This window comes from Macaca mulatta, chromosome 6 (genome assembly GCF_049350105.2).
Source record: "Macaca mulatta isolate MMU2019108-1 chromosome 6, T2T-MMU8v2.0, whole genome shotgun sequence".
In the NCBI taxonomy this organism is placed as follows: Eukaryota; Metazoa; Chordata; class Mammalia; order Primates; family Cercopithecidae; genus Macaca; species Macaca mulatta.
In genome coordinates, this window is record NC_133411.1 from 180,070,024 (window position 1) to 180,092,960 (window position 22,937).

The 22,937-nt window shown below is 39.5% G+C and overlaps 1 protein-coding gene across 1 annotated transcript in view; it reads left to right on the forward strand.

The window, feature by feature from the left end:
- Positions 1-22,937, forward strand: part of RANBP17 (RAN binding protein 17) — a 439,101-nt gene that overhangs the window by 348,143 nt on the left and 68,021 nt on the right. The window contains exons 21-22 of the mRNA XM_015141394.3: positions 4,272-4,379; positions 13,273-13,355. Coding sequence (XP_014996880.3) covers positions 4,272-4,379; positions 13,273-13,355 — 191 coding nt within the window. The remainder of the gene's footprint in view (positions 1-4,271; positions 4,380-13,272; positions 13,356-22,937) is intronic.

Consider the following 22,937-nt stretch of genomic DNA (forward strand, 5'->3'; position numbering starts at 1 on the left):
ACTCCTCAGCAAATGTACAAGAACAGAAATTATAACAAACTGTCTCTCAGACCACAGTGCAATCAAACTAGAACTCAGGACTAAGAAACTCAATCAAAACCGCTCAACTACATGGAAACTGAACAACCTGCTCCTGAGTGACTACTGGGTACATAACGAAATGAAGGCAGAAATAAAGATGTTCTTTGAAACCAATGAGAACAAAGATACAACATACCAGAATCTCTGGGACACATTTAAAGCAGTGTGTAGAGGGAAATTTATAGCACTAAATGCCCACAAGAGAAAGCAGGAAAGATCTAAAATTGACACTCTAACATCGCAATTAAAAGAACTAGAGAAGCAAGAGCAAACACATTCAAAAGCTAGCAGAAGGCAAGAAATAACTAAGATCAGAGCAGAACTGAAGGAGATAGAGACACAAAAAACCCTCCAAAAAATCAATGAATCCAGGAGTTGGTTTTTTGAAAAGATCAACAAAATTGACAGACCACTAGCCAGACTAATAAAGAAGAAAGAGAGAAGAATCAAATCAACGCAATAAAAAATGATAAAGGGGATATCACCACCGACCCCACAGAAATACAAACTACCATCAGAGAATACTATAAACACCTCTACGCAAATAAACTGGAAAATCTAGAAGAAATGGATAATTTCCTGGACACTTACACTCTTCCAAGACTAAACCAGGAAGAAGTTGAATCCCTGAATAGACCTATAGCAGGCTCTGAAATTGAGGCAACAATTAATAGCCTACCAACCAAAAAAAGTCCAGGACCAGATGGATTCACAGCTGAATTCTACCAGAGGTACAAGGAGGAGTTGGTACCATTCCTTCTGAAACTATTCCAATCAATAGAAAAAGAGGGAATCCTCCCTAACTCATTTTATGAGGCCAACATCATCCTGATACCAAAGCCTGGCAGAGACACAACAAAAAAAGAGAATTTTAGACCAATATCCCTGATGAACATCGATGCAAAAATCCTCAATAAAATACTGGCAAACCGGATTCAGCAACACATCAAAAAGCTTATCCACCATGATCAAGTGGGCTTCATCCCTGGGATGCAAGGCTGGTTCAACATTCGCAAATCAATAAACATAATCCAGCATATAAACAGAACCAAAGACAAGAACCACATGATTATCTCAATTGATGCAGAAAAGGCTTTTGACAAAATTCAACAGCCCTTCATGCTAAAAACGCTCAATAAATTCGGTATTGATGGAACGTACCTCAAAATAATAAGAGCTATTTATGACAAACCCACAGCCAATATCATACTGAATGGGCAAAAACTGGAAACATTCCCTTTGAAAACTGGCACAAGACAGGGATGCCCTCTCTCACCACTCCTATTCAACATAGTGTTGGAAGTTCTGGCTAGGGCAATCAGGCAAGAGAAAGAAATCAAGGGTATTCAGTTAGGAAAAGAAGAAGTCAAATTGTCCCTGTTTGCAGATGACATGATTGTATATTTAGAAAACCCCATTGTCTCAGCCCAAAATCTCCTTAAGCTGATAAGCAACTTCAGCAAAGTCTCAGGATACAAAATTAATGTGCAAAAATCACAAGCATTCTTATACACCAGTAACAGACAAACAGAGAGCCAAATCAGGAATGAACTTCCATTCACAATTGCTTCAAAGAGAATAAAATACCTAGGAATCCAACTTACAAGGGATGTAAAGGACCTCTTCAAGGAGAACTACAAACCACTGCTCAGTGAAATAAAAGAGGACACAAACAAATGGAAGAACATACCATGCTCATGGATAGGAAGAATCAATATCGTGAAAATGGCCATACTGCCCAAGGTAATTTATAGATTCAATGCCATCCCCATCAAGCTACCAATGAGTTTCTTCACAGAATTGGAAAAAACTGCTTTAAAGTTCATATGGAACCAAAAAAGAGCCCGCATCTCCAAGACAATCCTAAGTCAAAAGAACAAAGCTGGAGGCATCACGCTACCTGACTTCAAACTATACTACAAGGCTACAGTAACCAAAACAGCATGGTACTGGTACCAAAACAGAGATATAGACCAATGGAAAAGAACAGAGTCCTCAGAAATAATACCACACATCTACAGCCATGTGATCTTTGACAAACCTGAGAGAAACAAGAAATGGGGAAAGGACTCCCTATTTAATAAATGGTGCTGGGAAAATTGGCTAGCCATAAGTAGAAAGCTGAAACTGGATCCTTTCCTTACTCCTTATACGAAAATTAATTCAAGATGGATTAGAGACTTAAATGTTAGACCTAATACCATAAAAATCCTAGAGGAAAACCTAGGTAGTACCATTCAGGACATAGGCATGGGCAAAGACTTCATGTCTAAAACACCAAAAGCAACGGCAGCCAAAGCCAAAATTGACAAATGGGATCTCATTAAACTAAAGAGCTTCTGCACAGCAAAAGAAACTACCATCAGAGTGAACAGGCAACCTATAGAATGGGAGAAAATTTTTGCAATCTACTCATCTGACAAAGGGCTAATATCCAGAACCTACAAAGAACTCAAACAAATTTACAAGAAAAAAACAACCCCATCAAAAAGTGGGCAAAGGATATGAACAGACATTTCTCAAAAGAAGACATTCATACAGCCAACAGACACATGAAAAAATGCTCATCATCACTGGCCATCAGAGAAATGCAAATCAAAACCACAATGAGATACCATCTCACACCAGTTAGAATGGCGATCATTAAAAAGTCAGGAAACAACAGGTGCTGGAGAGGATGTGGAGAAATAGGAACACTTTTACACTGTTGGTGGGATTGTAAACTAGTTCAACCATTATGGAAAACAGTATGGCGATTCCTCAAGGATCTAGAACTAGATGTACCATATGACCCAGCCATCCCATTACTGGGTATATACCCAAAGGATTATAAATCATGCTGCTATGAAGACACATGCACACGTATGTTTATTGCAGCACTATTCACAATAGTAAAGACTTGGAATCAACCCAAATGTCCATCAGTGACAGATTGGATTAAGAAAATGTGGCACATATACACCATGGAATACTATGCAGCCATAAAAAAGGATGAGTTTGAGTCCTTTGTAGGGACTTGGATGCAGCTGGAATCCATCATTCTTAGCAAACTATCACAAGAACAGAAAACCAAACACCGCATGTTCTCACTCATAGGTGGGAACTGAACAATGAGATCACTCGGACTCAGGAAGGGGAACATCACACACCGGGGCCTATCATGGGGAGGGGGGAGGGGGGAGGGATTGCATTGGGAGTTATACCTGATGTAAATGACGAGTTGATGGGTGCAGCACAGCAACATGGCACAAGTATACATATGTAACAAACCTGCACGTTATGCACATGTACCCTACAACTTAAAGTATAATAATAATAAATTAAAAAAAAAAAAAGAAATGAAAACAGTGACATAGAGTTTTTCTGCTACAGTTTGGGACCTTAATCCTATATTCATGTGTCTACTTGGCAAGGAGATGCCCAGTGTCGATTAAAGGGCCAGTGGAGCTGAGTCAGTTTTCCAGGTTCTGATGGCCTTCGGCGTAGATTTGTCAGAGGCATATACTCCTTAGTGTTAATAACAATGTTAAGAGAATATCTCCTTGTGTGTACATGGGACTATCTTTAGTGACACTTATGTTGAGTAGATTAATAGTTACCCAAAGCTTTTCTTCAAGCCAGCATCCCAGATATTCCTTGGAGCTACAGTGAGACAAAAAAGAGCAATTCAACAACATTTTTTTAAAAAGAGTAATTTTGAAACCGAGAGATATGTGAGGTTTATTATTACTAGTTCCTTCTACTTTTACATATTTTTCAATTTCATAATAAAAATATTTTTCTAAGTAGTATAGTAACCAAGAAACTGATAATAACTCAAATATATGTTTATCCTCATTCACTAAACTTATTTTCCTTTCCTGCAACATTAGGCATAAATCTTTAAATGTGCTGCTTATATGATACTTGAAAAGTGTGTATTTTATTCAGTATTCTAACAACAAAGCAATATAATGTGTAGGATATGTTACAAATAAGAACAAATCACTGGAAGCCCCAAAAATATATGATATCTGTGCAGGTTAGGGAGAGCAATTTATAAAATGCCATTGTATAGTATAAACATAGAACAAATTAGTATAAACATAGAACAAATGTGGATTCCCCTTTTTGTATGTGTGTGTGTGGCACTAATTTTCAGGAACAGTATTTCTTTAGGCCCTTAAATTCTTTAACAGGCTTTATAAAAGGTACCCAACATATCTTCCCATTCTTCAAAACGCTGTTGAACGGTACTATGGAGAGCCAGCATGTACAACTCCCATCTTGAAACTTATGGCAGAACTGATGCAAAACAGGTAAGCAGTGTGACCGGCAGTGAAAAAAACAGGCTACTAGCAGAAATCTCCAACAGTCTGACTTTCTTTCTTGGTTTGTGTATTTTCAAGGTAGTTAGCAAGAGCCCAGGAACCAAGACTTAAGATGATTAGTGAAAACAGAATTAGAGACGTAAGATTGAGGCCTTTTGAGAGAAAGAACTACAGTATACTTGGCTGTCTATGGGGGCTAGGGAAATAGAAAATAAATTGGAAGACTGCAGCCACCATTATTTAAAATATTCAAAGGTACAAAATGAAGAGAGGGCAGCTATTTTAACTATTTCAGTGCTTAAATGCAATTCTATAGAATTTTAACGCAGGAAAGAAGTTTAGAGGTCTCTGAGTTGAGATGCTTTATTTGATGGATAAGGAAACTGGTCCTCACAGCAATTCATGGGAACATAGTTTGCCTCAGAAGCTCTGGGAATTATTCCTGCTTTCACTTCTAAGCTATGCTTCTTTATGCCAAGATGCGTGTATTTGGATGATTTATACACTCACAATTTTCATTGAGAGAGCAACTATAACACTTCTCTGAAATTGCCCGATTGACCTTATAATTTGCATAGACTGGCAGAAATTCAAATATTCTGCATATAAATATTAACAAAGATGTAGCTAAAAGAGAAAATCTGGCAATAAGCTAATTGGGTTTAAAATATGTCATTGTGGATATGGCTTAGCACCAAATTACCTGTCCCTTAGCCATCCTGTTTCATCGTTGCCCTTTGTAAACTGTGTGTTTAGAAGGGAGGTGTCCAGACAGGGAAAAGGTATGGGTTGCAGCTCTAATGTTACCTCCGGTGCTGAGTTTTTCACAGCAATAATTTAAAATTTTTACCCTAAAACACGAAGTGAAAAAAGACCTTGCAAATAAAGAAATATTAGTATCTATCTTTTTTTTTAAACTGTTCATTTTTAAAAGCCACCCTCATAGGTGTCTTAAAGGAAGGGTGGCTTTGTATTTTATATTAGAAATTTAGTGTGCTTTTTAATTATATTTCCATTTTTCAACCAGAAAATTGATATGATTTATTACTGATACAACATTTAATACTAAAGGGAAAAAAATGATTGCATTTTATATTATAAAGTATTTTATGTCAGCCATAGGCAGATAATTTTTTTTTTATTTTACCTTAAGTTCTGGGATACAGGAGCAGAATATGCAGGTTTGTTACACAGGTGTGCATGTGCCATGGTGGTTTGCTGCACCTGTCAGCCCATCACCTAGGTTTTAAGCCCCGCATGCATTAGGTATTTGTCCTAATGCTCTCCATCCCCTTGCCCCCCATCCCCCAACAGGCCCCAGTGTGTGATGTTCTCCTCCCTGTGTCCATGTGATCTCATTGTTCACCTCCCACTTATAAGTGAGAACATGTGATGTTTGGTTTTCTGTTCCTGTGTTAGTTTGCTGAGAATAATTGTTTCCAGCTTCATCCATGTCCCTGCGAAGGACATGAACTCATTCTTTTTTATGGCTGCATAGTATTCCATGGTGTATATGTGCCATATTTTCTTAATCCAGTCTGTCATTGATGGACATTTGGGTTGGTTCCAAGTCTTTGCTATTGTGAATAGTGCCACAATAAACATACGTGTGCATGTGTCTTCATAGCAGCATGATTTATAATCCTTTGGGTATATACCCAGTAATGGGATGGCTGGGTCAAATGGTACTTCTGATTCTAGATCCTTGAGGAAATGCCACACTGTCTTCCACAATGGTTGAACTGATTTATACTCCTGCCAACAATGTAAAAGCGTTCCTTTTTCTGCACAGCCTCACCAGCATCTGTCGTTTCCTGACTCTTTAATGATTACCATTCTAACAGGCATGAGACGGGATCTCACTGTGGTTTTGATTTGCATTTCTCTAATGACCAGTGATGATGAGCTTTTTTTTTTTCATATTTTGTTGGCCACATAAATGTCTTCTTTTGAGAAGTATCTGTTCATATTCTATGCTCACTTTTTGATGGAGTTGTTTGTTTTTTTCTTGTAAATTTGTTTAAGTTCCTTGTAGATTCTGGATATTAGACCATTGTCAGATGGGTAGCTTGCAAAAATTTTCTCCCATTCTGTAGGTTGCCTGTTCACTTTGATGATGTTTCTTTTGCTGTGCAGAAGCTCTTCAATTTGATTAGATCCTGTTTGTCAATGTTGGCTTTTGTTGCAATTGCTTTTGGTGTTTTCATCATGAAGTCCCATGCCTATGTCCTGAAAGGTATTGCCTAGGTTTTCTTCTAGGATTTTTATGGTTTTGGTTTTTACATTTAAGTCTTTAATCCATCTTGAGTTAATTTTTGCATAAGGTGTAAGGAAGGGGTCCAGTTTCAGTTTAATGCATATGGCTAGCCAGTTTTCCCAGCACCATTTATTAAATAGATCTTTTCCCCATTGCTTGTTATTGTCAGATTTGTCAAAGATCAGATGGTTGTAGATGTGTGGTGTTATTTCTGAGGCCTCTGTTCTGTTCCATTGGTTTATGTATCTGTTTTTGTACCAGTATCATGCTATTTTGGTTACTGTAGCCTTGCAGTATAGTATGAAGTCAGGTGGCATGATGCCTCAAGCTTTGTTCTTTTTGCTTAGGATTGTCTTGGCTACACGGGCTCATTTTTGGTTCCATATGAAATTTAAAGTAGTTTTTTCTAATTCCGCAAAGAAAGATACTGGTAGTTTGATGGGAATAGCATGTAATCTATAAATTACTTTGAGCAGGATGGCCATTTTCATGATATTGATTTCTTCCTATCCATGAGCATGGAATGTTTTTCCATTTGTTTGTGTCCTCTCTTATTTCCTTGAGCAGTGGTTTGTAGTTCTCCTTGAAAAGGTCCTTCACGTCCCTTATAAGTTGTATTCCTAAGTATTGTATTCTCTTTGTAGCCATTGCAAATGGGAGTTCACTCATTATTTGGCTCTCTGCTTGTCTACTGTTGGTGTATAGGAATGCTTGTGATTTTTGCACATTGATTTTATACCCTGAGACTTTGCTGAAATTGCTTATCAGCTTAAGGAGTTTTGGGGCTGAGACAATGGGGTTTTCTAAATATACAATCATGTCATCTGCAAACAGAGACAATTTGACATCCTGTCTTCCTATCTGAATACCCTTTATTTCTTTCTCTTGCCTGATTGCCCTGGCCAGAACTTCCAATACTTCGTTGAATAGGAGTAGTAAGAGAGGGCATCGTTGTCTTGTGCTGGTTTTCAAAGGGAATGCTTCCAGTTTTTGCCCATTCAGTATGATATTGGCTGTGGGTTTGTCATAAATAGCTCTTACTATTTTGAGATATGTTCCATCAATACCTAGTTTATTGAGAGTTCTTAGCATGGAGGGATGTTGAATTTTATCGAAGACCTTTTCTGCATCTATTGAGATAATCATATGTGACTTTTGTCATTGGTTCTGTTTATGTGATGGATTATGTTTATCGATTTGCATATGTTGAACCAGCTTTGCATCCTAGGGATAAAGCCAACTTCATCGTGGTGGATAAGCTTTTTAATGTGCTGCTGGATTCAGTTTGTCAGTATTTTATTGAGGATTTTCGCATCGATGTTCATCAGGGATATTGACCTGAAATTTTCTTTTTTTGTTGTATTTCTGCCAGGTTTTGGTATCAGGATGATGCTGGCCTCATAAAATGAGTTAGGGAGGGGTCTGTCTTTTTCTATTGTTCGGAACAGCTTCAGAAGGAATGGTACCAGCTCCTTTTTGTACCTATGGTAGAATTTGGCTGTTAATCTGTCTGGGCTTTTTTTGTTTAGTAGGCTATTAATTACTGCCTCAATTTCAGAACTTGTTATTGATCTTTTCAGGCATTTGACTTGCTCCTGGTTTAGTCTTGGGAAGGTGTATGTGTCCAGGAATTTGTCCATTTCTTCTGGATTTTCTAGTTTATTTGTGTAGAGGTGTTTATAGTATTCTCTGATGGTAGTTTGTATTTCTGTGGGATCAGTGGTGATATTCCCTTTATCATTTTTATTGTGTCTATTTGATTCTTCTTTCTTCTTTATTAATCTAGATAGTGGTCCATCTATTTTGTTAATTTTTTCAAAAAAAAAAACAACTCCTGGATTCATTGATTTTTCAAAGGATTTTTCATGTCTCTATCTCCTTCAGTTCTGCTTTGATCTTAGTTATTTCTTGTCTTCAGCTAGCTTTTGAATTTGTTTGCTCTTGCTTCTCTAGTTCTTTTAATTGTGATGTTAAGGTGTCTATTTTAGATCTTTCCAGCTTTCTGTTGTGGGCATTTAGTGCTATAAATTTCCCCTTAACACTGCTTTAGCTGTGTCCCAGAGATTCTGGTACGTTGTCTCTTTGTTCTCATTGGTTTTAAAGAACTTATTTTTTTCTGACTTAATTTTATTATTTACCCAGTAGTCATTCAGGAGCAGGTTATTCAGTTTCCCTGTAGTTGTGTGGTTCTGAGTGAGTCTCTTAATGCTGAGTTCTAATTTGATTGCACTGTGGTCTGAGAGACTGTTTGTTATGATTTCTGTTCATTTGCATTTGCTGAGGAGTGTTTTACTTCCAATTATGTAGTCGATTTTAGAATACGTGCAATGTGGCACTGAGAAGAATATATACTCTGTCGATTTGAAGTGGAGAGTTCTGTAGATGTCTATTAGGTCTACTTGGTCCAGACATGAGTTCAAGTCCTGAATATCCTTCTTAATTTTCTATCTCATCGATCTAATGTTGACAGTGGGGTGTTAAAGTCTCCCACTATTACTGTGTGGGAGTCTAAATCTCTTTATATGTCTCTAAGAACTTGTTTTATGAATCTGGGTGTTCCTGTATTGGGTGCATGTATATTTATGTTAGCTCTTCTTGTTGCATTGATCCCTTTACCATTACATAACGCCCTTCGTTTTTTTGTTTCTTGTTTTTTGTTTTTTGTTTTTTTAAGTCTGTTTCATCTCAGAGACTAGGATTGCCACGCCTGCTTTTTTTTTCTTTCTATTTGCTTGGTAAATATTCCTCCATCCCTTTATTTTGAGCCTATGTGTGTGTTTGCATGTGAGATAGGTCTCCGGAATACAGTACACTGATGGGTCTTAACCTTTTAGCCAATTTACCAGTCTGTATCTTTTAATTGGGGCATTCAGCTCATTTACATTTAAGGTTAATATTATATGTGAATTTGATCCTGTCATCATGATGCTAGCTGGTTATTTTGCACATTAGTTGATGCAGTCTCTTCATAGTGTCATTGGTCTTTATATTTTGGTGTGTTTTTGCAGTGGCTGGTACCAGTTTTTCCTTTCCATATTGAGTGCTTCCTTTAGGAGCTCTTGTAAGGCAGATCTGGTGGTGACAAAATCCCTCAGCATTTGCTTGTCTGTAAAGGATTTTATTTCTCCTTTGCTTATGAAGCTTAGTTTGTCTGGATATGAAATTCTGGGTTGAAAATTCTTTTCTTTAAGAATGTTGAATATCGGCCCCCACTCTCTTCTGGCTTATAGGGTTTCTGCAGAGAGATTCCGCTGTTAGTCTGATGGGCTTCCCTTTGTGAGTAACCTGACCTTTCTCTCTGGCTGCCCTTAACATTTTTTCCTTCGTTTCAACCTTGGAGAATCTGACGATTATGTGTCTTGGAGTTGCTCTTCTCGAGGAGTATGTTAGTGGTGTTCTCTGTATTTCCTGAATTTGAATGTTGGCCCGTTTTGCTAGGTTGGAGAAGTTCTCTTGAAGAATATCCTGAAATGTGTTTTCCAACTTGGTTCCATTCTCCCTATCACTTTCAGGTACACCAATCAGTGGCAGGTTTGATCTTTTCACATAGTCCCATTTTTCTTGGAGGCTTTATTCTTTCCTTTCTTTCCATTCTTTTTTGTCTAATCTTGTCTTCACATTTTATTTCATTAAGTTTATCTTCAGTCTCTGATACTCTTTCTTCCGCTTGATCAATTTGGCTGTTGATACTTGTGTATGCTTCACGAAGTTCTCATGCCATGTTTTTCAGCTCCATCAGGTCATTTATGTTCTTCTCTAAATTGATTATTCCAGTTAGCAGCTTCTCTAACCTTTTATGAAGGTTCATAGCTTCCTTGCATTCGGTTAGAACATGCTTCTTTAGCTCAGAGGAGTTTGTTATTACCCATCTTCTGAAGCCTACTTCTGTCAATTCATCTGTCTCATTCTCTCCAGTTTTGTGCCCTTGCTGGAGAGGAGCTGCGATCATTTGGAGGAGAAGAGGCATTCTGGTTTTTGGAATTTTCAGTGTTTTTTCTGCTGGTTTTTCCTCATCTTTGTGTATGTATCTAACTTCGATCTTTGAGGCTGATGACCTTTAAATGGAGTTTTTGTATGGGGGTCCTTCATGTTCATGCTGATGTTGTTGCTTTGTGTTTGTTAGTTTTTCTTCTAACAGGTCCCTCTTCTGCAGGTCTGCTGCAGTTTGCTGGAGGTCCACTCCAGACCCTGTTTGCCTGGGTATCATTAGTGGAGGCTGCAGAACAGCAAAGGTTGCTGCCTGCTCCTTCCTCTGGAAGCTTTGTCCCAGAGGGACACCAGCCTGATGCCAGCCAGAGCTCTCCTGTGTGTCGACCCCTGTTGGGAGGTTTCTCCCATTCAGGAAGCACGGGGGTCAGGGACCAACTTGAGGAGGCAGTCTGTCCCTTAGCAGAGCTGGTGTGCTGTGCTGGGAGAATCCCTGTTGCCAGGATCGGCTGCTCTCTTCAGAGTCAGCAGGCAGGAATGATTAAATCTGCTGAAGTTGTACCCACAGTCGCCCCTTCCTTCAGGTGCTCTGTCCCAGGAAGATCGGGGTTTTGTCTACAAGCCCCTGACTGGGACTATTACCTTTCCTTCAGAGATGCCCTGCCCAGTGAGGAGGAATCTAGAGAAGCAGCCTGGCCACAGCCGCTTTGCCACACCTAGCCCAGACCTTCCAGCCTCCTTAGCACTGTCAGGGGAAAACTGCCTACTAAAACCTCAGTAATGGCGGATGCCCCTCCTCCCACCAAGCCCGATTGTCCCAGGTCAACTTCAGACTGCTGTGCTGGCAGTGAGAATTTTAAGCCAGTGTTCTTAGCTTGCTGGGCTCCATGGGAGTGGGACTGCTGAGCAAGACCACTTGGTTCCCTGGCTTCAGCCCCCTTTCCAGGGGAGTGAATGGTTCTGTCCCACTAGGGTTCCAGGTGCCACCGGAGTGTGAAACATTACTCCTGCAGCTAGCTCGGTGTCTGCCCAAACAGCTGCCCAGTTTTGTGCTTGAAACCCAGGACCGTGGTGGTATAAGCACACAAGGGAGTCTCCTGATCTGCGTATTGCAAAAACCATGGGAAAAGCATAGTAACCCAGCCGGGTAGCACATTTCCTCATGGCTTCCCTTGGCTGAGGGATGGAGGTCCCCAGCTCCTTGTGCTTCCCAGGTGAAATGATGCCCCATCCTGCTTCTGCTCATCCTCCGTGCCTAACCAGTCCCAGTGAGCTGAATTGGGTACCTCACTTGGAAATGCAGAAATCACCCACCTTCTACATTGGTCTCGCTGGGAGCTGCAGACCGGAGCTCTTCCTATTCGGCCATCTTGGCCCCTCCCCAGATGATTCTTTTTTTTTTTTTTTTTTTTGAGACGGAGTCTCAGCCTGTTGCCCAGGCTGGAGTGCAGTGGCCCAATCTTGACTCATTGCAACCTCCGCCTCCCAGGTTCAAGTGATTCTCTTGCCTCAGCCTCCTGAGTACCTGGGATACAAGCATGTGCCACCACACCTGGCCAATTTTTGTGTTTTTAGTAGAGACAGGGTTTTGCCATATTGGCCAGGCTGGTCTCAAACTCCTGACCTCAGGTGATTCACCTGTCTCGGCCTCCCAAAGTGTTGGGATTACAAGCATGAGCCACTGCGCCTGGCCCAGATGATTCTTACCTAGCACAACTGTCCTAAGAATTATCTTCTGAAATTTTGTTATTTTGGAAAATGTTATCTTGCCTATATTTCTCTAGAATTTAATGCAAATTATGTATGTGCATTTCTTTAATCAGAACTTGCATGCCAACAATCATATGTTCATAATAATATTTCTAATAGGTAATCATTGCACTTAATACTAAAGCATTTTTAAAAAGCATGGAAAAGCAAAAAGTTGTTTTATTCTTGGTAAACAGGTCTTTAGCAATGTCTTGCTTTTTGGTAGTTTTTGTTTTGCTAATCCTTTTTTTAAAATGCCACTATTTCTTAAAAGCCAAAGCAATGTTTAAAAATCAAATATGTCAGGAGGTCATGTTAGTTCTTTACCCTGTTTACACTTCTCCAACCCCAGCAGGAACCAGGGAAGTAGAATTGCTCTCAGTGAACTTACGAGATTTGTTTCTCTTTACTTAAGTTGTATGTAGTGGAAACTGTCACGTGTTTGAAATATGCTTGAAGTATCAGGTAATTCATTACACATATGTGCAGTATTTTAAAAGTACTGGATTTCCTATTCATCACTTTAGAATTTGTTTTAAAAATGTATATCAGGCACTGCAGGAAACCTCAAATGTAAATATATATCATTATCCAAGTATTTGTCTAAACTTAGACACCTGGGATGTTTTATTATTATCCATTATCCAGTTGGCATGAAAGAAGGGGCAAGAAATCTGTGATAAAGAATGTCAGGATATCGTTTTGACAGATAAAAAAAGAACTCTTTGATTTAGCAAATAAATGAAAATAATTCTTCCTAATTGTCCTACTATCTTTAGAGTGAAGAAATCAGCATACGTATGTTATCAACAGTTTATAAAATGGAGTGGAATTTAAGAGACAATTGTACTGCTGCTAATTCTTATAAATGAAAATGCTAGGCATTTGAAATCTGTGTTTGGTTTCTTTATCTTCACATATAGTCCATTTTTTTTCTGTATTTCTTAGATCCCAGCGTCTGAATTTCGATGTATCATCTCCTAATGGAATTCTTCTCTTCAGAGAAGCTAGTAAAATGGTTTGCACTTATGGTGAGTATCCTTTTCCATGTGTCTCTGCAATATCGTTTTATCTCTTTGGAGGAAAGAAAGATGTTAGTTATTTTGTTCTTTTGAACTTTCATATCTTTATGAATTTGTGAAGTGGGTAATACAAGTGCAAAAAGCCAGGTAGCTATCATATTGGCATCAGGAGAAGTAAGCAGCATGCCTTTGACTAAATCATGCCTGACCAACTTGATGAATTTCTTTTGGATAAAATTGCAGTGTCAGTAGATGAGGGAATACACTAGATAGAATATTGAAAAGTTACAGCATATTCAAAATTGCTCAGAGTTACATTAGGGAGTTTACTATGTTGAACCAAGGAATGCTTAAACCAGAATGTCACTGAATTGTGGGAGAATATCCTTGTAAAGAGGAGTAAATATCTTTTAATGAGGAACTTTTGGGTACTGCACCTCTAGAAGCAGAGTTCTACAGGAAAGATTGTCCTATTCAATTATAGTCCTAAATTTAGTATTTGTTTAGCAGTTTGGCCCTTACAACTACCATAAACTCTAATATTTGCCAATTCTGACACTGTCATCAATGAAATTCTCTACTCTCTGTGACCTGTATGTAGATAGGGAATGGAGATAGGGTGGATAAAAACCCTCTGTAATCTAATTTGGCACACAGTGACTGAATGTCAACTGAGCTGGGCTCTGTGCAATGCACTTCTCCTTGATAAATGTTTCCGTGTCCTTTTTTTCCCCCATCTGTTCTTTCCCAAAGCAACAGCAAAGTCTTAAGTAAATTTAGTCTTAAAAATTGCCTGATTTTTTTTTTTTTTTTTTTTTTTTGAGATGGAGTCCCACTCTGACACCCAGACTGGACAGTGCAGTGGCACAATCTCAGCTCACTGCAACCTCCGCATCCCAGGCTCAGGTGATCCTCCCACCTCAGCCTCCCGAGTAGCTGGGGTTATAGGCACGCCACCGCACCTGGCTAATTTTTGTATTTTTAATAGAGACAGGGTTTCACCATGTTGGCCAGGCTGATCTCGAACTCCTGACCTCAAGTGATCTACCCACCTTGGCCTCCCAAAGTAATGGGATTGATTACAGGCATGAGCCACTGCACCCAGCCGTGATTCTCCTATTTCTTTTTGAGTATCAAGAAACAAACTTTATAAAATTTTATAAAGTGTCTTTATTTTAATTCTGCATGTGTTTGTGCATGTATGTAAGAACAACCAATAGAAGCATTATCACTTTTTCTAAAGTAAAAGCCTATTTTTAAAAAGAAAAAAATGGGTGTTTTAAGTTGTTTTTACCTCATTTCAGAACACATTCTGGGGCTCTGATCTGTATACATTGTAGGCCTCCATTAAAAATACTTCATTTTAATTGCACATCTGATTTGTAGAATTTGAGATTTTTCATATGTAAAAACTAGAGAAAGCACCTATATAGGAGAGTAAACTTGTACTCTCTTATTTTCATCTGTACCAGTAACTACATTGCCACAACTTTTGTATCCTGTTTGAAAATAGACACATTAAAATCATATAAAGTGGGCCAGGTACAATGGCTTATGCCTGTAATCCCAGCACTTTGGGAGGCCAGGGCAGGCAGATCACTTGAGGCCAGGAGTTCAAGACCAGCCTGATCAACATGGTGAAACCCCATCTCTACTAAAAATACAAAAAATTAGCCAGGCGTGGTGGCGGGCACCTGTAATCCCAGCTACCCGGGAGGCTGAGGCAGGAGAATCGTTTGAACCCGGGAAGCAGAGGTTGCAGTGAGCCAATATTGCACCATTGTGCTCTAGCCTGGGCAACGAGCGAAACTCTGTCTCAAAAAATAAAATAAAAATAAAATCATATAAAGTGGAAATACTTTGCCTCCTAGAGGTAAAAATGGACGCATTTTTAAAAATTCTAATACAATTTGCCATACTTTTAGTGTATATCTAATTCTGTTCCATGTTTTGTCATATAAGATGTGTGTCTGGACCTTTTTTCAAAAACAGCATGGTATATTAGAAAAAGCACAGTTTTTGAATTTATAAGATCTGAGTACTAATCCTATTACCAATACTTTATCAACTCCATGACCTTCAGCTAAAATACTATATATACCTCTTTGTGACTAGTTTTCTCTTGTATAAAATTAGGACTACTAAATACCTACTGACTTACCTGCCTAGTTGGGATTAAAAAGGTTAATTGAGCTGTTCTGGTAAACGGCCTGACCCAGGAGGTAACATGGAATAGTTAATCACTGTTTATGCCTCTCCTTGTTCCAAAGCCTATCTGTTATACTCACCAAGCCAGCCTTCTTTGGACAGGGGTTCAACAACCCACATCATTGTTTTGCTCAGCAGTGCTTCCTGTTTGGATCACACTGCCCTGCTTCCTCTGCCTGTAACCAGTGATGAGTTTCTATTTCCTCACTTATTTAAAGGAAATAAACAGCACTTATGTAAGAATCTCTTAGTAATCAATAGGACTTTAACTATGCATACGTTAGATTCCTGTTACCAGTTACAATTGTATCATTCCTACCCCTTTCTCTGGATCTTTCTTTTCACTAAATGTATTTTTTCTTTGGCGGCTTATTTACTGTTGCACTAGGGCTGTTAAGAGAAGCCAGCTTCCTCTTCCAGTATCACTGACTTTCTAGGACAGAATGTATGTCCAGTAAGTGACACCAAAAGGAATCTGACAGAACAATGCCAAATCTATGGGCTTCAAAAGTTCTTCCGTTCTCTGTTGGGTTGTCTGACATAGAAAAAGGCATTGCAGCAAAAGTTGAGAAAAATAACTATGTGAGGATTATCTTGGAGGAGGAGGAAGAGGAGACAGAAGAGAAAGGAAATGAAAGGATAGGAGAAGTGAAGTGGAGTGGGGGAAGAGGCAAAACCTTCAGAGCATTCTTGCAAAGAAAAGCCAGTAAGGAGTTTTCTTACCCGGAAGAAAGACGAGGTTAGAGTAAGGCTCTGCTCCTCAATTTAGACTAATAGTACTGCTAGCCTTCCTTTTGTTACCAGCTTTTATAGTCTTATATTAGACCATTTATCATACATTACCCTGTTGAATCCTCAAGGTAGGTATTATGTGCTACTCACTAGTTATATGACCTTGGTTAAGTTGCAAGCCTCTCTTGCTTCAGCTTCTCGTTAGAGAAAATACTACATACCTCAAAGACGTGGTTGTGAGACTTCAGTTAGGTAATGTATGGAAAGCCCTTAGAGTAGTTACTGACTGTGATTACTGTTAGGAAGAAATTGAAGCTCATAGAGGTTAAAAACTTTGCCAAATATTAAATAGCTAGCAAGTAGCTGAATTGGAATTTCATTCAGTCATACTGACAGTAGTCTTTTCATATTCTTTACTGCCTCTTGGGATTTGCCAAAGTAAGATTTTACCATGGATATTTATGATGAAGCACTGTTCTTTAAAGTATGGTGATTTCTATCTCAAAACTTAAAGGAAATCAAAGGTTCAATGGAAAAGTGTCCTTCAACTGGGTCACCAGTGACTCTGACAGTGACTTTGATGCATGCACTTTACATAGAATAATAGAAAAATGTCCTTAACCTCTACTGATTCTCTTGCTGGTCCACATAAGCCATCCAATTTGTCTGTCTTTACCTTCTGTAATGTTTTATTACCCATGCTTTTACCTCTGAAAATTCTAATATACACATTGGAGGAAGATCATGTAGTTGCCATTCAGGAGTCTACAAGATGAGGGAAAGAGTGACTGGGAGGGCACAGAAGAGCCAGGATTGTTTATTTCTTTGGTAAGCCGAGGTGAAGGAAAGGGAAGCCATTAGAGGAAAAAGGCCAGAACATTCTGTGATCCCTTCTGTTTCCATCCTCACTGGGTTTCTTCTCTGATCACCTCTCATGAGCAGTTTTTGGTTAGTCAGTGATCAGGGCGGTGCAGAGAGGGAAGGAATCATTTCCAAATGCAACTGACTTGTTATGTATTTTGTGAAATACCTCCACCTCACTGCTCTGTGAGACTGGCAGAAAAACAATACTTTTGATATGCTGTTTTATTTATCTACAGTCTGTCATGATATACTTTGATGTAAGTTTTTAATTTTGCTTCAGCTCTCAGCTCCTCTTGCCGTTACAGCTCAGGGTCAGCAATGAGGTTAGCCACAGTAGCACAAAACAATTTCCTGTTTGTACAGCCCAGGTAACATTTGGGTGAGGATTAAATTTTACCACATTTTCTACTAGCCCAAGCCTATTATTTCTAATGAGTTTTAAATTGCTTCAAGAACATGTATTTCAAAACTTAGTGCTATGATCCGTTCAGCCTGAGCAACTTAATAAAAGAAATTTCTTTCTTAAATTTTTGGTTAAAATGTTGCATGCAGTGTAATAAATGTTATTACTTTGGAAACCTACTTCTCAGTTTTAAGAACTGGATGATTTTTATGTTCAATTTCCATTTGTCTAATCTTTCCTTCTCTTTGCCTCTGGGTCCTGGTATCTTTAGTGACATCTGTTGGTTGAAGAGTGCACAGAAGGGAGAAATAATGATTGTTTTCATAAGATTGGCCAAAATAGAACTGCTTCATTTCTTCCTTAGGTACCTGATTTAAGAATGCAACGTATGAAGATTCTAAACTTTAAAAATGGATGGTACAAGCTATGATTATTCACTGTACATAAGAATTTACATCAGGGTTCTTTTAAGCAGTATATGCTCTGGGTGTATGTAAGGTATAACTTAATATGCATAAATTGAATTTGTAAAGTGGTATACAAGCCACTGTTTCTCGTCATCACCTAGATAACAGGCCATTTGTTTTCACCGTTGGTTTTGCGGAGCTTTAGGGGCCTGTGAAAGTGCCACAGCAGCCCTCCAGAAAAAGGGGGAAAGAAAACTACTTTGCCACTTTGACCAGAACCACCCATCTTTGTAGTTACACTAGACTTGTCCGTAAAAGCTATCACCTGTTAGGGCTTTTTTTTTTAAACAAAAAAAAAAAAAATAAGAGGCTGAAAATCACTTGCATGTACTATCAGAAGTGTTGTAAGAATGGAAAATTAGGATGGTATACAGGCATACTGCTTTTTCTTGTACTTTGCAGATACTGCATTTTTTATAATTTGAAGGTTTACAGCAACCCTGCATCGAGCAAGTATATCAGTGCCAGCATATGCTTACTTTGTGTCTCTGAGTCACATTAATAAATGTGTGTGTACTGACTGCTCCGCTCTGGCCATTCCCCATCTCTTCACCTCTCCTCCGGTCTCCCTATTCTCTGACACAGCAATATTGAAATTAGGCCAATGAATAATGCTACAATGGCCTCTAAGTATTCAAGTGAAAGGAAGAGTTGTACATGTCTACTTTAAATCAAAAGCTAGAAATGATTAAGCTTAGGGAAGAAGGCATGTCAAATGCTGAGACAGGTCAAAAGCTAGGCCTCTCACACCAAACAGCCAAGTGGTGAATGCAAAGGAAAAGCTCTTGAAAGAAATTAAAAATTCTACACTAGCAAACACACACATGATTACAAAAAAAAAAAGTGAAACAACCTTATTGCTGATATGGAGAAGGTTTTAGTAGTCTGAGATCAAACCAGTCATCATATTCCCTTAAGGCAAAGCCTAATCCAGAGTAAGGCTCTAACTCTGTTCACTTCTACGAAGGTTGAGAGAGGTGAGGAGGCTACAGAAGAAAAGTTGGAAGCTAGCAGAGGTTGGTTCGTGAGGTTTACAGAAAGAGGCCATCTCCATAACATCAAACTGCAAAGTGAAGCAGCAAGTGCTGATGGAGAAACTGCAGCAAGTTATCACGATGATCTAGCTAAGATTCATTTTGATGAAGGTGGCTACACTAAACAACATTTTTCATGGAGACAAAATGCTATTGGAAGAAGATGCCATCTAGGACTTTCACAGCTAGAGAAGTCTTCAGAGGACAAGCTGACTCTCTTGTTAGGGGTTAATGCTGATGGTGACTTGAAGCGGAAGCCAATACTCATTCACCATTTTGAAAATCCTAGGGCCCTTAAGAATTATGCTAAATCTACTCTGCCTGTGCTCTAGAAATATAGCAACAAAGACTGGATGACAGCACATCTGTTTACAGCATGCTTTACTATTTTAAGCCCACTGTTGAAGCCTACTGCTCAGAAAAAGATGCCTTTCAAAAGGTTACTGCTCACTGACAGTGCACCTGGTCACCCAGGAGCTCTGATGGAGATGTACAAGGAGATTAATGTTGTTTTCATGTCTGCTAACACAACATCCATTCTGCAGCCCATGGGTCAAGGAGTAATTTTGACTTTCAAGTCGTATTATTCAGAAATACATTCCACAAGGCTGTAGCTGCCATAGATAGTGATTCCTCTGATGGATCTGGACAAAGTAAATTGAAAACCTTCCAGAAAGGATTCACTATTCTAGATGCCATCAGGAACATTTGTGATTCACAGGAGGAGGTGAAAATCAACATTTAGCAGGAGTTTGGAAGAAGTTGATTCCAACCCTCATGGGTGACTTTGAAGAGTTCCAAGACTTCAGGGGGGAAATTAACTGCAGATGTGGTTGAAACAGCAAGAGACCTATAATTAGAAGTGGGGACTGAAGATGTGACTGAACTGCCACAGTCTCGTGATCAAACTTGAGTGGATGAGGAGTCGCTTCTTCTGGATGACCAACGATGGAATCTACTTGTGGTAAAAAGCTTTAAAATATTACATAACCTGCCGGGCGCGATGGCTCAAGCCTGTAATCCCAGCACTTTGGGAGGCCGAGACGGGCGGATCACGAGGTCAGGAGATCGAGACCATCCTGGTTAACATGGTGAAACCCCGTCTCTACTAAAAAAAAAAAATACAAAAAACTAGCCGGGCGAGGTGGCGGACACCTGTAGTCCCAGCTACTCGGGAGGATGAGGCAGGAGAATGGCGTGAACCCGGGAGGCGGAGCTTGCAGTGAGCTGAGATCCGGCCACTGCACTCCAGCCTGGGTGACAGCGCGAGACTCCGTCTCAAAAAAAAAAAAAATATATTACATAACCTTAGTTGATAAAGTGGCAGCACAGTTTGAGAGGATTGACTCCAATTTTTAAAGAAGTTCTCCTGTGGGTCAAATGCTATCAAACAGCATCGTATGCTACAGAGAAATCTTTTGTGAAAGGAAGTCAATTGATGCAGCAGATTTCATTGTTGTCTTATTTTAAGAAATTGCCACAGCCACCTCAACCTTTGGCAACTACCCTGATCGGTCAGCAGCTATCAACATCGAGACCAGACCTTCCACCAGGAAAAAGATTACAACTCCCTAAAGGCTCAGATGATTGCTAGAATTTTTAGCAATAAAATATTTTTAATTATAGTGTATACATTATTATTTTAGACATAAGGTTGTTGCACAGTTAATAGACTACGGTACAGTGTAAACTTTTATATGCACTGAGAAACAAGAAAAAAGTTGTATGACTAACTTTATTGGGATATTTGCTTTATTGTAGTGGTCTGGAACTGAACTCACAATATTTCCAAGGTGTTATGTATAAATGATACTTATGTATAAATGATTACAAGAAGATAGCTAAAGAATTCATTGGTCTTAAAATAACTAGAGAGCTAATAAAATGTCACCAAAAAATAACAGTTCTCGAGAGAATAGATTGTCCAGGAACTATGGATACGGTCTTAGATCTTATCAGTTGGTTAGGGCATATGATTACAAAGTAGCAAAGAGTAAGGTTCACAAAAGTCTTGTGGAGGCAGTGGAATGATCAACACCTTGAGGATCCCAAAACCAGGATCAAAGCAAGGCCTTGAGCTGAACACGTGCTTAGATTTCAGTGGATTCCTTCATCCATGCACCTAACATTTGTTGAGCATTTACTTGTTTTGTTTTGTTTTGTTTGAAACAGTCTTGCTCTGTCACCCAGGCTTGGCATGCAGTGGTATGGTCTTAGCTCACTGCAACCTCTGCCTCCTGGGTTCAAGCGATTCTTCTTCCTCAGCCTCCCAAGTAGCGGGAATTACAGGTGCCCACCACCATGCCCTGCTAATTTTTGTATTTTTGGTAGAGACGGTGTTTCACCATGTTGGCCAGGCTGGTCTCAAACTCCTGACCTCAAGTGATCTGCCCGCCTCGGCCCCGCAAAGTGCTAGGATTACAGGCGTGAGCCGCTGTGCCTGGCTGAGCATTTACTGTTAACATGTTTCTGATCCTGTGAGACATAGGAAGATAAATAAGATGCAAAAGGAAAAGAAAAAAAGAATCCACCAGGGCGTGGTGGCTCACACCTGTAATCCCAGCACTTTGGGAGGCCAAGGAGGGTGGGTCACCTGAGGTTGGGAGTTCAAGACCAGCCTGTCCAACATGGAGAAACCCCATCTCTACTAAAAATACAAAATTAGCCGGGTGTGGTGGCGTGTGCCTGTAATTCCAGCTACTCAGGAGGCTGAGGCAGGAGAATTGCTTGAACCCAGAAGGCGGAGGTTGCAGTGAGCTGAGATCGTGCCATTGCACTTCAGCCTAGGCAACAAGAGCAAAACTCCGTCTCAAAAAAAAAAAAAAAAAAAAAAGAATCTTACTGTTTCTTCCCTTAAGGAACTTAAGTCCAGCAGGGGAGTCAGACAAATGAAGAAAGAATTATGATGTGTTGTGCTCTGGGTTATCCTTGAGAAGTACTTAGAGTGCCATAGGAGCCCGGAAGAGATTTCTAGCTGAAATGGGGGGTTTAGAGAAGGCAATATTTCTTGAAGGAAAAAGAATAAGGCTCAGAAGTTATAGAAGGGCATTTAAAGGAGAAAATAGATTTTACAAAGCACGTAAATATAGAACAGCCTGGTTGGTTAGGAAACTCAAGTAATTTCAAAATTACTGAAGACTAAAGCTAATGTTAAGGAGCTTTAGGCAGTGAGAGACAACCAGTTATGAAGTAACTTTTGGGTCAAAGTAAAGCATTACAACTTTAGGCTGGGCACGGTGACTCACGCCTGTAATCCTGGCACTTTGGAAGGCCGAGGCACATGGATCACCTGAGGTCAGGAGTTCGACACCAGCCTGGCCTACATGGTAAAACCCCGTCTCTACTAAAAATACGAAAAATTAGCCAGGTGTGGTGGCAGGCACCTGTAATCCCAGCTACCTGGGAGGCTAAGGCAAGAGAATTGCTTGAATCTGGGAGACACAGGTTGCAGTGAGCTGAGATCACACCTTTGCACTCCAGCCTGGGCGACAGCGCAAGACTCTGTTAAAAAAAAAAAAAAAAAAAAGAATTACAACTTTATCCTTGAAGATACACATTCTTTAAGGAAAATACTGCATAGTATGACCATATTTACATTTTTGAGAAACCACTTTGATAGCGTTGTGGTAGGTGAATTATTTGATGTAAAGCTAGAAGAGAAAGGAATAGAATTAGGCTTTTTTTGGTTTGGTTTTGTTTTTTGTTGAGACAAGATCTCACTCTGTCACCCAGGCTGGAGTGCAGTGTCATGATCATAATTCACTGAACCCTCGAAGTCCTGGGCTCAGGTTATCCTCCCGCCTCAACTTCCTGAGTAGCTGGGACTACAGGCATGTACCACCATGCCTTGTTTTTTTTTTTTTTTTTTTTAATTTTAAGTAGA